The 14,314-nt window shown below is 42.4% G+C and overlaps 1 protein-coding gene across 2 annotated transcripts in view; it reads left to right on the top strand.

Annotated features, from left to right (window-relative positions):
- SEMA5A (semaphorin 5A) overlaps positions 1-14,314 on the top strand; it is a 2,281,219-nt gene that overhangs the window by 1,504,091 nt on the left and 762,814 nt on the right. For both annotated transcript variants that reach the window (XM_069613729.1, XM_069613730.1), the window contains one exon: positions 10,863-11,070. In XM_069613729.1, coding sequence (XP_069469830.1) covers positions 10,863-11,070 — 208 coding nt within the window. The remainder of the gene's footprint in view (positions 1-10,862; positions 11,071-14,314) is intronic.

The raw sequence follows: 14,314 nt of genomic DNA, 5'->3' as shown, positions 1-14,314 counted from the left end.
TGCGGCGTGAACATGCAGAAAGATGCGGTGGAATGTGAAGATGCTGTGAAGGCCGGTGAGTTCAGCGCGGCACTGCAGTAGGCGAGGCGATGTGCATAAAATAACTTCTTTTTCCAGCTCGAAGGCGTGGTGGGTTGGGAATTCAGGTAAGGATCAAAGGTATTGCTCTTGTTCTAACCTTTTCTCCTTCTTTCTCCCTTTTTCTAGGAGCTGCAGACTCGAGGCGGGCATGGGAGAAGACTGGATGCAGACTTGCAGGCACGGTAAGCGTTACGCTGCTGGATGCAGAATAACGCAAAGCGTGTGCTGCTCTTCGGGCGTGGTTTAAAAAGCCTCCAAAGTAGTCCCAGGTAAGTATTCCTCCCCAGCCCCACTCGAGTAAAAAATAGTCCCTAGGTAAAGTAGTCCCTTCCAAGCCTCTTTTGGCTTGGAGCTCGTGCAGCATGGTCTGCATCAGGTAAGTTTGCAGCATGGTCTGCATCAGGTAAGTTTTAATCTAAGAGCCTGGTGCCTATGGCGCCAGGACTGACTCTCCATATGAGCCTGGCACCATAGACGCCAGGACTGCACACAAATAGCCCCTAGCAGGGGTTGTTGGGCTTGCTTGGAACAACTTGATGCCTGCTTCCGGGGTTGCTGGACTTGGTCTGGGTCCCCGGGGGTAGGCATCATGACACCTACTCTCTAACCTGGACTCTAACTCTCCCTCTGTTCTGATCCTCCTCAACCTTTCTTCTACTTTTGACACAGTCAACCCCTGCATCCTCATAAACCATCTCCATGATACCCTAGGCATCACATACCCCTGTATGCCACTAGTGTGGCTGACCTGCTTCCTTTCAAATAGACCTTCCAAAGTGCAAATGGGTCCTTTTCTCTCCACCACCTCTGCCTCTACCCTGGGGTGTCCCTCAGGGATCTATCCTATCACCATGGCTCTTCAACATCTTCCTGGTCCCTCTGGCCTACCTGATCTCCACTTTCTACTTTCATTTCCAAAGTTACACAGACGACACACAGCTCGCTTTCAAGCTGCCTTCCCCTACCTCCTCCCTCATACCTGAGTGCCTGACTGCTATTCAGGCATGATGCTCTGCCAATGATCTCTGCCTTATGTCAGTAAGACAGAGATCCTTCTTATTGGGACGTCTGATCCTTGTCCCCCCTCACTGTCTATCCAGACTCCCTGGGGCCTCTCCCCTCAACCACTTGTGAGGCAAGAAACTTTGGGATCATCTTTAACTGCCCTCTCTCCTTCACTCCACATACCATGGATCTTGCCAAGAAGTCACATTTCAGTTGCATCTCCTCAGGTGTATTCTACCTTTCCTCACCTTCCCCCAGAAGCTCAACCTCTCCAGAGCCCTGGTTCTCTCTAGGCTAGACCCAATCCCAATATATAATAACCTTTTGACTTTGGGATACAAAAATAACTAATTCATTTGTTTTATTATAATTGCACAACAATAAGGGGCATTTGTTTTCCTTTTGATCAACTAGTAAGAACACAGTTTATCAGTAACAAAATTGTCTTTTCAACCCTAAAAAAATTTTTTTTTCTTCAACTCTAAAAAATTTTTTTCTGTTAGGATTTTATGTGTAACCTAAAAGTGACAAAGAACACATTTATGTTAATGTTCCCCACTAAGTGTTTTCATTGTTTCTACACCAAATAATTGTATGTACCATTTATATCACTGATTTTTTATGTTTGCACATGTTAGATTTCACCATGTATGTTATTCTTGGTTTTTTTAACATAAAGCTTATACTTCTCATTTTCCATAATGCTTATGCCTCATTTGTGAAGGAATGACTTCTACTTCTACCGCATGCAATATGTATAAATTACATTAGTTATATAGTTTTTGGACCCGATAAGCAATTATAATTCATTTATATCTTACACGGGCCAACCTTCTGATACACCAGGACTTTGTTTTGTTGTAAACTACAGATGATTTTTGACCCCCCTGGTGTGTCACTCCTGGGTCAGACCACTGCTGCTACATGGTAGCACTCTTTTTTGTATATAGACTACTGCAACAGCATCTTCCTCAGCCTGCCTCTTTCCTCCCTTCGCCCCCTTCAACTAATCCAGAATATGACTGCAAGACCTATCCTTGGCCTCATGCCCAGGGACTGTATCTCTCCTGCCCTACAATCTCTCCACTGGCTCCCGATAACTTCAAGGATCAAATTCAAGACCCTTTGCATCACCCAAAAAGTTGTCTGGGGCCTGAAACCTCTTTACATCCAGCTCTTCCTTCCTAAATACCTCCCATCCAAAGTCCTTCAGTCTCCTGGCTCTAACTCTGCAGGTCAAACATTTCAACAAGCAGAAAGTTGGTAGTAGCTCCCTTTCCTTGGCTGGCTCCTCCCTCTGGAACAGCCTCCCCCTCCCATCAGACTTGAGTCGGATTATCTTAAGTTGCGAATACTCCTCAACACTTTCCTTTTCTCCTCTTCCGTCCCCCTCCCCATCCCTTGGTAACTCTCCATCTGCCACTGCGACTGGGGCCTAGTCCCTTCAGAGTCATACAAGGGTCAGACCACCCCCTACCAGTCCCCCAGCATCCTTTTTCCCAGCACTTGCCTTTGGGCTCCCTTTCCCTGACTAGCCCAACTTGGTCCCCCCTGTCCACAGCACTCATTCTCCCTCCTCTCCCTCCTCCCCTGTCACTTGCTGCCTTGGCCCACCCAGCACTTGCCTGGCTCCACCTGTACCGGCACTTCTCTCCTGCACTCCTCTCTCCTCCCCATCCCCTTGCACTTACCACCTTGTTTTGCACTTGTACGTTAGGATTGTCACAAGGCCAATATAACTGTTTTTTGTTCAACTTTTGATTCCCATGCCCCCCGCCCTGCCATCTTGTCTTGTGGCACCTGGAAACCCCTGAGTATAAGCACCATACAAATGTCCAATAAAATAAAAAATAAAAAAACGGACTAGTCTGGCTTACATTGGTGGCTCCACTTTGGCCATATATTCTTAGTGTGTCATGGCATTTTTGTTTTGAGCGTCAAGGGTAAAATCAAACATACATGTGATGATGTGGTACACTGCCCTATTTTGGTACAGCCAGTCTGGATATACGATCTTTCTGTGTCATGACATTTACTGGTTGTAAGTCCTTATTTGGATAATATTGGCATACATTGGTGCTGCCTGCATGGACATGTTTGGGCACAGACAGCTAGAACATTTTTTATTTACTGGCATATTTTGTGTGCAATGTAATCATGGAAATACATTGGGAAATGTTCCTGTTCACTGGTATTGACTTTCATCTATTGAGTTCTGTTATGTGCTGCCATACAAAACCTATTGTAAACGTGTGGCTTTTTCCAAATTTTTTACAGTAAGTTCTTCTAAATGCATAATTTTTAACCATCATTTTAAAATATTCTTGGGGGGAGAACACACCTGAATCCCCCTTGTTTGGTTGGGGCTCCCTCGCTGCGCTCTGTCACTCATGTGTATTCAGTGCAAACATTAATGCCCTTCCATTAAAAAAATTCACCAGCCACCACTGAACTGCATGCTTAAAGTAAATGTGGAAAACAGAGGGAAGTATTAAATATGGCCACCTGAAAAGACAGAAGATGATTGAAAACCTTAGGGTTGAGAAGGGAAGGAACATAATCATGAGGAGGGGCAATCGGGACAGATGCTGAGTAGTATCAGATTCAGAAAGAGGAGAAAAAGAGCAAAGGGATGTTGAAACACATGTAGACCGGGAGGTTGGTGTTGCCCTATGAACAGTAGAAGCTACAATAGATGAGCATATTTGTGAAACCTTCTTAGTAAGGAACTGAGCAAAATCAGTGGGGGAAAGAGGGGAGGAGATAGAATGTGATTCAAACATTGAAACAAATCCCCAGGGTGAGGGAAAAATATTTGAATAAGATCAGAGTGGTATTGTGTTTTGGCAGAAACCAAAGTAGAGTTATGAGAAGAATAAGAGAAGAGGGAAGAGGGAAAAATAAGATCCATGTATCCATGAGACATTTTCCAGTGCATTTCTGCACAATTAAGGGAGATGGGATGAGATGGAGGATCAGTAGGTAACTAGGGTTGTGGAGGTGTGTGTATGCACAGTGAGGTTGTGAGCTTCACTGGGGTTTGGATTATTGCAGTTTGTTGTTAAAGTATTTTGGAGCTTTTCTGTGGATGCATGTACATTCTGATAGTAACCAAAAAGGGGTGGATTAATGGTCTGAAAGATAACAAGTCAATAACAAATGAATTATATCAGAGTTTGTAACTATGCCATAAACAATGGCTATCCAATAAAATCAAGCTCACAGGTGAAACGCAAGCGTGTGTTCCTAGCATTTAATGATGAATATCAGTTAATTGCTTAAAAATTATTTTCACATAATTCAGTGCATGGAAAAGGAACCTCGTGTGAAACGTAAATAGAACAATGAAACAATGTATATATACACCAACATTGGTTACGTATAGAACCGCTGAATACATGAAAAAGATAACAAACCACAGAAATGTGAAAACAACACAATGGGCCTCATTGGACCCAGGCGGTAAGGGGTTTACGGCGGCGTAAACAGCGCCGACCCTTACCGCCTGATTCCGAGGTCCCTTAGCACCATGGAGGATTTAACACCTGCTTTTAGCAGGTGTTAAAATCCATGGCGCTAAGGGACCTTGTTGTTAATTAGGCCACCGTAATTTACGGTGGCGTAATTAATGCCTTCCCCACTCCCATTATGCCCTATGGGGCAAAAATGGGAATGGGGAAGGGTAAATGGGGATTGGGGACTTACCGCCCCGCCAACCTCGGAATGGGGCGGTAAGTCCGCCAACCACCATGGCGTAAACGTAGTTTACGCCATGGTGGTAAAGGTACGACCCAGGCGGTAACTTACCGCCTTGGTCGTAATGAGGCCCAATGTGTGTTTGAATGGAAAGGTCCACCCGAACAGATGACTGTCTGGGGACGTAATATTGGCTATAGGACTTGCATACATGTGAAGACATAAATCACATGAAAGGTTCTATCCTAAAGCTATAGCCTGTCAAACATCCGGGCACAAACATCAAGATGTGATCAATCATCTAAGCTCGAGCATTGAGATACAGTCTACTAGAAGAGACAAAAAAGAAACAATTGTCTTCTACCCAGAGCTCCAAAAAGGGGCACCATTTCTAGTATCCCCTTAACTAGTTTCAATATGTTATTAAAAACCACAATCAGTCAATGTTTTCATCAGGACCAAAGGGTTGTCCCAAGCAGAGAACATTCAGGATATCATCTGACGAGCCCAGGACATAAATGGGAAGAGAGTCACCGGGAGAAATGGGAAGAGAGTCACCGGGAGGTTGACTCAAACTGTGGAAGCTCACAGTTCAGTAAGGCCAAGTCAGCAGAATAGTCCAAATTGAAGAAATAGAGATGTAAGGTTTAGACCATCGATTGCAAACCCAGACAGGCCCACCACACTCATAGAGAACTGTTGTACCTGATTTATTTCTTGAGTTTAAGTTCATATAAGAAATAGTCCAATTAGGCAAGTGCACTTATTCATAATTATTCACTTCTGCCAAGTAATGGTCCTTTGAAAAAGGAAAAAAAGACGAGGAGTCAAAGCATTGCTAAGCTAGGACGGCCACATCCAGGGTGCCGATAATCAAATCTCAAATTGGTTCCATTGGTGCCCAAAAGGTTATATGGCCCATGTGATAATGGCCAAGGAAATGCTTTTTTCACTCTTAGCAATAATGTGTTTCTTTTTAATGGCGAGTTTTTAAGACAGACATGAGGGGTAATGATGGGAGCTAATTATGCCCCCCCTCTCTAGCGAATTTGTTTATGGACACCTTTGAACAGACACATGTCTATGCCAACAATGGTTAGAGAACTAACATTGTCAACTGCCATTGGTTTATTGATTTGCATCTGTCTTTCCAACTGTTCCACTCATGAACCCGTCCCCCCTTTTCCTTACAGATCGAAGTGCAGCGAGGCCACCAGTAGGTGCAGACAAGATTACTTACATTCGATTTAAAGCGGGGTGGGGGGGCATGCTTGTAGTATCATGGTGCGTGTGTTCATTGGTAAATAAGCAAACAAATGTTGATCATAAAGAAAGGGATTGAAACTTATACGTGATGTTGCACTTTTCCATGAGTGCACATTCTTGTACAGTAATTTTGTGCTACTGGAATAAGTCAGCACATTTCTTTTATGCGCTCGAGTTGTGCTCAAGCGTGACCTTGAAGTGTGGAGGTTTCTTTGTCAGAAAGTGTGAAAACATACCTCCTGATAACAAGGAGGATAATCTGGGGGTCCCATGTCATTTCATCAACAGTAATTACTTTGTTGTAATTTACTACTAAGTAATTACTTTGAATTTTACTTCAAATTTTTATTTTTATTCTGGGGGGTCACCCCTAATCCTCTCCATTCCCCTTCATTACTACGCCTCCCGAATACCCTCCCCACCCCCTTTTCACAGCGTAACTCTAAAATATCCATATTTGTCAAAGTAATTTCAAAGTAATTTTCATAGTAAATTACCACAAAGTAATTATTGTCGATGAATGAACGGGATACCAATCTGGGAGTTCCGAGCCATCTGGCAAAAGTGATAGTAACAAGAGATGAGTGTGTACAAGTGAATGCAGGCAACACAAAAGGGGAAGTGGGAGTGGAAGAAAGTGGACTCTCAATCATCCAAGGGCCACCCCGTGTGGGCATCTCAATGAGGTACGAGTTTGACTGATAAATGTTAGCTGATGTGACAACATCTGGTGCTAGAATCTCTTTCTAATGTGATGCTACCTGTAAAACGTTTTGTGTGGTATTGGTGTGTATCTTCATCCTGAATTACATAGGAAATACTTGTGAGGCCCGCCCATTCCTGCACTTAATAATACCTACTTATTTACAAGTACACTTTTAAGCTGTTCACATTACTAGCGGTATTGTATTGTGAACTGTTTCTTCATATATTTAATGCTATGACTTGTTGTGATTTTCTGTTCCACCTTTTATCCATCGTCTGATATTAAAAGGTTCAATGTTAAGAACATAAATGGCCACACTTATCTACTGTTTCTGTCATAACTTCAAGCAATGCAGCTACACATGTTATTGATTTACAAGGGTTTCTAAAACACTGGACAGGACCTCTGACCCATCATAACACTTTATATTCAAATCAATATTCTTCTGGGAGTGCAGGACAACACATTCTCGACAACAATAACACAGAGAAGTTGAGGGCCAGGCACAGTGAAAGTTGCAAAGAATGTATACAACACATCACTAGGCCAACTTGGAAACAATAATGCAAAGGAGATGAGGGTCAGATGAAGTCTGAGTCTTGAAGGATCAAACAGAACATTCCAGGGACGTTATCTGATAATAAGTCATGGCAGCATTATGTTTCAATATTTAACTTGCTGGTTGCATTCTACCTCACTACATTTTTAAAACGGACGCACATCTGCAGCGTATCCCATTCTTTAAAGGTAAAATGTTAGATTAAATAAATAATGTATTACCAATTCGACGATCGGTGGCTCTGTACTGTCATTGTAGGGTTTATTTATTTATGTATTTATTTATTTATTTATTGGGTAGCAGTACATGTACATACCTTATAGCACGCCTTTCCTGGAATGGCAGTAACATTATACATCTTGGCACAGCCAGCGGCCTTTTCACAGCAGAATCCCAAACTAAGTTTGCACGCAGAGGGCATCAATCACGTGCCTGAACTGCAAAGAAAAATGAGCTCATTGGCCAGTATCAAAAGACCTAGAAGGCGGATGCGGGACTATGAATACAGTACTGGGTGGTTGGAGAAATCACGGGCGATTTAATAAAAGCACAACGTAGAGGAAGTCCATGAATCTTTGTTTGCCAGGTGCCCGTCTTTCAAACAAGAAGGAAAGGAATAATAAAACTGCCCCGCACAGTACCCCCTTCTTATCCTGCCAATGCTGTCACTCCTTAGGTGGGTAGGTTTATGTGGAGGCATATCTATTGCTCGAAAACAACTGGTCAATTTTTTTTGCTCACCTTTTTTCTTGAATTTCTTAGCACAGAATGTGTGTGGAACCCCCACAGCTCCCCTACCATCCCTTCCCACACCCCACTCCACGCCTACCAATATTAATTTACCTCCATCAATCACCATTTACGTTTTGGCGGTGAAAAATGAGAAAAATAAGAGCAAAATAAAGTCTAGCAGTTTTTGTTCGAGCAATAAACTCACTATGGTTGTCTGTTTTTCATATATATGATGCATTGGTAGGACTAAGGTCACATGGCTGTGGTTACCTTGTTGGGTCCAAACATGATATTTAGTAATAAAAGCAAATCAGATGTGTTTGTTGCCTTCTCATTAATTAATCAATTTATTTGTTTGTGAATATTACGGGGAAAACAATGCATTTTTGGCACGAACATGCTTACCAAATGTGTAATATTGATTCACAGAGTGGAGGACCAGTGTTCTTAACAATGGGACAGAGGATGTGCATATAAAACCAGATGATGCAGGGGAGGTTGAAACGTGAACCGTGGACAAGGACAGTAAAGCATGATAGAGGAACGGGCTAGTGGAGGAAGTGCTATGTTTAGGATGATGGGGTGAGGGATAGGTGCAGTGGTGTTGTCATAGAGAGGTAGAGGGAGAGGAGAACAGGGAGATCTGGTTACATAGAATGGTATGCAAGTGGTTCTTCAGAAAGGAGGAGAGCTAGGAGGTTGGATTTAAATAGTGATAGAGTCGAGTAGAGCAGAGAGGGAGATGAAGATCATACGGGAGAGGGAGAGGTGAAGAAATGAGCAGGAGTCAAAGGGACACAAGAGGTGGCAAGGAGGTGAACCCAGGGTGATCATACGTAGAGAGGTGGAGAATAGGGAGTGTGATGGGCTGATAGGTAGGGAGGGGCAAGTCCGAGTATAGTTTTGAAAAGTATGAGAATGAGTTTATACGTTGCCCTCATTTTCATAGATAACCAACCTAACTGATGACAGGCAGGGGAGTGGAGGTGAAGTGGTGAAGGTTGAAGAGTGTACAGACAGCAAAGTTGAGGACTTTGTCAAGAGGTGAAAAAGCATAGTTGGGAAGGCCATCGAGGAGACGGGCACAGTAGTCAGTTTGAGAGAGTACTAAATAAGCGATTAGTTGCTTAGCCGTGTTGAAGGGGAGCCAACATCTTATTTTTCCAATGTTGAGGAGATTAAGTCTGGCCATTGTGGTAGATGTGGAGATGAAGAGCTAGAAGTTGTGAGATGGATCAAAGATGACATCAAGGTTGCAAGCAGAAGTAGAGTAGGGAAGGTGGTCAGGAGAGAAGAATAGAAGAGTGGGAGTGGAAGAGATAGCCTATTCGGATGGGAAGTAGAGAACTTCAGTCTTAGTTGAGTTGAGAATGAGCAAGTGAGATGCCATCCAGTATTTGATGGCCAAGAGATAATTAGCCATTTTTTAACATAGCTCATCAGATCAGGAGGGAAAGGAGAAGAAGATCTGAGTGTCATTGGCAAAGAGTTGATAGGAGAAGTCACAGGAGGATATCAATGTGCCAAGAGCAGAGGTATAGGGAGTGAAAAGAGGTGTACCCACCTATAACCCTTGGGGAACACCAACAGGAAAGGGGGTGAGCAGGGAGGTAAAAGCTGTTCCAGGACAACTGAAAGTGTCTGGTGTGAGATATGAAGCAAACCAAGCAAAGGCCTTGTCCCTCATAACCTGATACCTAGGAGAGATTGTGTTGAGAGAAGATCAGAACGTTTGATGGTAGAAAATGCAGCAGAGAGGCCCGGAAGAATAAGAATAGATGAATAGTTAGCATGACAAGCGAAATATATGTAGTTGGTGAGATTGAGGAGAGATGACTCAGCAGAGTGCAGGGGTCGGAAGCCCGACTGAAGAGGATCCAAAAGGCTTTGTGTGTTAAGGAACTCAATGAGTAATTTGAAAACTATACACTGTGAGATTTTGAAAAAGTGAGGTAGAAGAGATAGAACATAAATTAGCAGGACAGTTTCTTTAAGGCTAGGGATGACAGTAGCTGACTTGTAGGATGATGGAAAAGAGGCACTGTCAAGAGCAGAGTTGAAGAGGGGAGTAAGATATGTAGCAACACCGTAAGCTGTGACGTTCACTATGTGTAGCTAAAAAGGGTTGATGGGGCAAATGAAGGGTTAGCCCTGAGTAGAAGGGTAGGAATCTAATCTGTGTTAGTGGTGGGGCAAAGGAAGATATTGTTGGAGGAGAGGAGGGTAGAGGCGGTGAGGAAAAGTGAACAGGTGTGAGATAAAAGGTCATTTTAGAGGGTATTTTCAATGTTGTAAAATTTAGAAGCAAAGTAGAGAGCAAGATCATTAGCAGAAAGAGTAGGGAAGATGGATGAGGGTTTAGGAGGTGAGAACGTTGAGTTGATAGATTTTTTGGTGGCACCTAGGTTGAGAGGATTAATACAAAATGAGAGATGGACGTGACGATTGGCAGGGCCGTGAGCAAAGGAGTAGTTTTGAAGCGCAGTTGGGTAGAGTTGGAGATCTGAGGAGTGTCTAGAGAGTTGTCAAGTCTGAAGGTTTTTCTCATTGTTTTTTTTAAGAGTGCAGGTGGAAGGTGTAATCCAAGGCCATAGAGAGGAGTGTTTTGGAGTGAATATAGTTAGAGGAAAGTGAGAGGAGAAGGGAGCGTTAAGAGCAATGTTAAAGTCATGCAAGGCTGAAACATTGCTAAATAATGCTTTCTGTTCTCCATCTGCTTAAACCTTGTTTTTATTTCAATGTATATGGTGGGTAATACCTTTAACTAGTTTTTTTATTGTTGCTCATTCCTGCTGTCTGCTTTTCTTTACTTTATAGACTATGGGACCATTAAGAAGGTGCTTGCTCCAGTGAATCAAACCTCAAGCAGCTGCTTGCTCGAGGAAATTGAACTCTTCCCGCGGAGGCAGAGGGAGCCCATCAGAAGGCTACAGATTCTGCATAGCCAAAGTGTGCTGTTTGTGGGCCTCCAGGAGCGTGTAGTGAAGATCCCACTGAAGCGGTGTCTGTTCTATAAAACCCGCAGGTAGGGTGTTGCCGACAGGGAAGCTTCTTTTTTGGATGATAAAACAAATTCTGAGTTACAGGTGAGCAGAGGAAACAGTGACATACAATGTAGGGTTTCTGCAGGTGCTAAATGGAATGATACTTCAATAGATATTATGATTTACATATACTAAATTATTTGATTTGATATATTAATTTGTAAAGCGCAGCTCTGCAAAGTGAATTGCTGCCATGTACTTGGAGGAATTGCGCACTACATAAACGAGTGGACAATTATGAAAGCCACATGGTTTTTGCAGCTCTTCTTAATGTCATCAGATTAACGATGGATCTGACTTCTAATGAAAGAATATTCCATAAAGAGGGGAGCCACAAATCTTCTGTTTCTTAATCCTTTAGATGTGCAAATTGGCAGGGTCAAGAAAAGCATTCTTAAGGCATGATGAGATCTGTTTGGACTTTAAGTTTTGAGGTGAGTCTTGAGAGGAGGCGGAGCCAATCCATGTCACATTTAAAGACAAATCAGTAATTTGTGAACAAATTGTGGCTGCGGACTGAAAGCCAGTAAAGTTAGCACAGCTGAAGACACATTGGATCTCTCTTTCTTAGTGCAAACATCAGGCAAATGGCAGCATTCTTCATTCGGTAAAGGCATTGCATTCAGTATGCTGGAAGGCCTGCAAGGTGACCATTAGAGTAATCCAATTTTGAGTTGATTAAACAAAGCTACAACAAAACTGTGAAAAGTGGAAGACATACAAGGTAGAACTCGGGGAGCTGATCAAACCGGTAGAATGAGCTCCACAGAATAGAATTAATGTCTTAGTTTCTACTCATGGCAGAATTCTCATAGAGTCCTAGGTTCTTCACCCTTACCTCCAAAATGGATAACTTTGCCAAAAGTGCTGGGTGAATCTTGAAGTTTGGTGAGATTCTGCATCAGTGGACTAGGCCCAATAACAGTGCCATGGTCTTTGATGTGGTACATTTCAGTTTACTGTGCCCCATCAAACTAATTACATTTTTCAGCTCAGAGGATAGAAGAATTAGATCTTATTGGGGGCCATCAACACACAAAACAAATATATGTATTAATGAACAAGGCATGATACTAGAATATGTGAGCAACTGGGAGGTCCATTCAGGGAGGTGGGGGGGGGCTATGTGACTCACAAATTCACTTCAGCATAAAACGAGAGGAATTTACAGATTTGTACCCCTTGAGTGGCACCTTTAGAGAAGGCACTGGCACCATTCTAATGGGATTCCTGCAACTCCTCCAACAGAATTCAAATATTTCAGCAACAGGTCATGATTGACTGTGGTAAATGCTGCCAAAAGGTCTAAGATGATTAGAATAGTGTAAGGACCATTACCAGTCATGCAGAGGATGTCATCCCAAGCCAATAAGACTCCTGCCTCGCTTGCAAGACCAGGATGAAATTATGATTGATATATGCCCAAATTATTTAATTGCTACAAATGATCTTGGAGATGGTTCTCTACTAATTTCTTTATACATTTTCTCCAAAATTCTGGAGAGCCAAGGGAGGCTAGGAATTCCTCTGAAGTCATAGTGAATAGCACAGTAGAGCGATGGTTTCTTTAAGAGATGGGTAAAAACAGCAGATTTTAAATGATTGGGTAGAACTCCAAAAGCCAAGGAGGCATTGGGGAATGCAGTGATGTATGGATCAAAAACCTCATCATGTCGGCAGGTCTATCGTCGATGGGGTTATCAGTCTTACATAGACTATTGTCAGTCTCTGGGATAGACATCAGATTGAACAAAATAACTTCGCTGGGTGCTTTTAGCTAGAATTGATCATCAGCAAAATGAGTAAGAGGTTCTGATTCTAGATCAAATTGAATCCCCTGATTAGTTTTGAAGAACAATGCATTGAAGGCATCACAGGGCTTGTGTGATGCGTTTAATTGCAATTAGATCAAGGTAATGGAGAAAGAAAGCTCTGATTAGACGGAAACAGTGTTCTTAGGCTGTTCACTAACTGCATGATCGTATTAGCTAAGAATGTCTTTTATCAACAATCCCTTTAAAGCTTTGGCTATTAAGTGAAGATTAAATGCCACCTATAAACCAAAACTATTGTATTGGGGTACATCTTGGAGGGAGATGATGTGTGAGGAGGGATACACACCTTGTGGTTTTTGTTTGGTTATTTACTCATCATTTACTTCCAATGGCCATTCTAATACCTATGTTCATTCCCACCCTCTACCTGCCTCTTCCTGCTCAAAACACATCCTTGTGAGATCTCTTTGAGCAAGCTTGAACAAGCAGTAACATCAAACAGTGACCTACCAGTGTACTTTCTAACAGTCTACTGCAAGTTAATGGCTGAATTGCAGCAGTATATGTACTATTGGCAGAATATAAATGTCTTAACTGAATGTGTCTTCCACCGCTTGATTTATATCTGTTCCTTTCACTGAAGCCCTGTTAAAAACAAACATGGACAATGCCAAAAATGTTGACTTGTGTAGAGGGTAGATAGGTCTTTGCCAGGCACTGCCATTATTATGCTTAGGTAATCACACCATTTTCCAACAGTGGGCATCTTATGACCTGGTGATACCATTATGGCAGTGCCTATCCCATATCTACACAAATCCAAAGCTGTCAGCTTTGATACCATTATGGCAGTGCTGTCATGTAATATGACCCATTCTGCCCCCCAAAGAAGGTAAATTAGCAAATGAGATGCCACTTCACGTCAGCATTTCCCTCATTCCCTTAAACGTGAGAGCAAGTAAGAGAAAACTAGCCTAGGCCTGAAGACCTCTAATGACAGAGTATGGGTCATAGAGTTCTTAGTTGCTAAATGCTTAATGCTAGATGTTATTATAGTGCTTTGAATAAATAGGTACATACTAGAAAGCACTACACGCTTAAAGGTAACCTGCATCAGCTTGCTTTACCTTAGCAATACCTCATCTAAGTGAGGCATGTGCTTTTAAGAATATGTTCTTCATTTTGAATGTAATTCGGCACAGCATTCTAAAATGTGCAACATGTAACCAAGAGCCAGAAACTGAAGAAAAACACATTTGTTTTATTCCTTCGAAAAGGGATTTTTACAACAGCTCACAGAAGGAGCTATGTAAACTGTAATTTTATTCTGTACAGGGAAAAACAAGTGGTAAGTGTTACCAGAACAATGCCACTTAATGGCAATAAACCTCTCTGGGCACATGATACCATGCATGACCTTAAGATAAAAATGACCTGTGTCGCCTAGCAG

The sequence above is a fragment of the Ambystoma mexicanum genome, chromosome 5p (genome assembly GCF_040938575.1).
Source record: "Ambystoma mexicanum isolate Mex_15411 chromosome 5p, UKY_AmexF1_1, whole genome shotgun sequence".
NCBI classification, from domain to species: domain Eukaryota; kingdom Metazoa; phylum Chordata; class Amphibia; order Caudata; family Ambystomatidae; genus Ambystoma; species Ambystoma mexicanum.
Note: the sequence above shows the minus strand (reverse complement) of the source record. Positions and strands in the feature narration are given on the sequence as shown.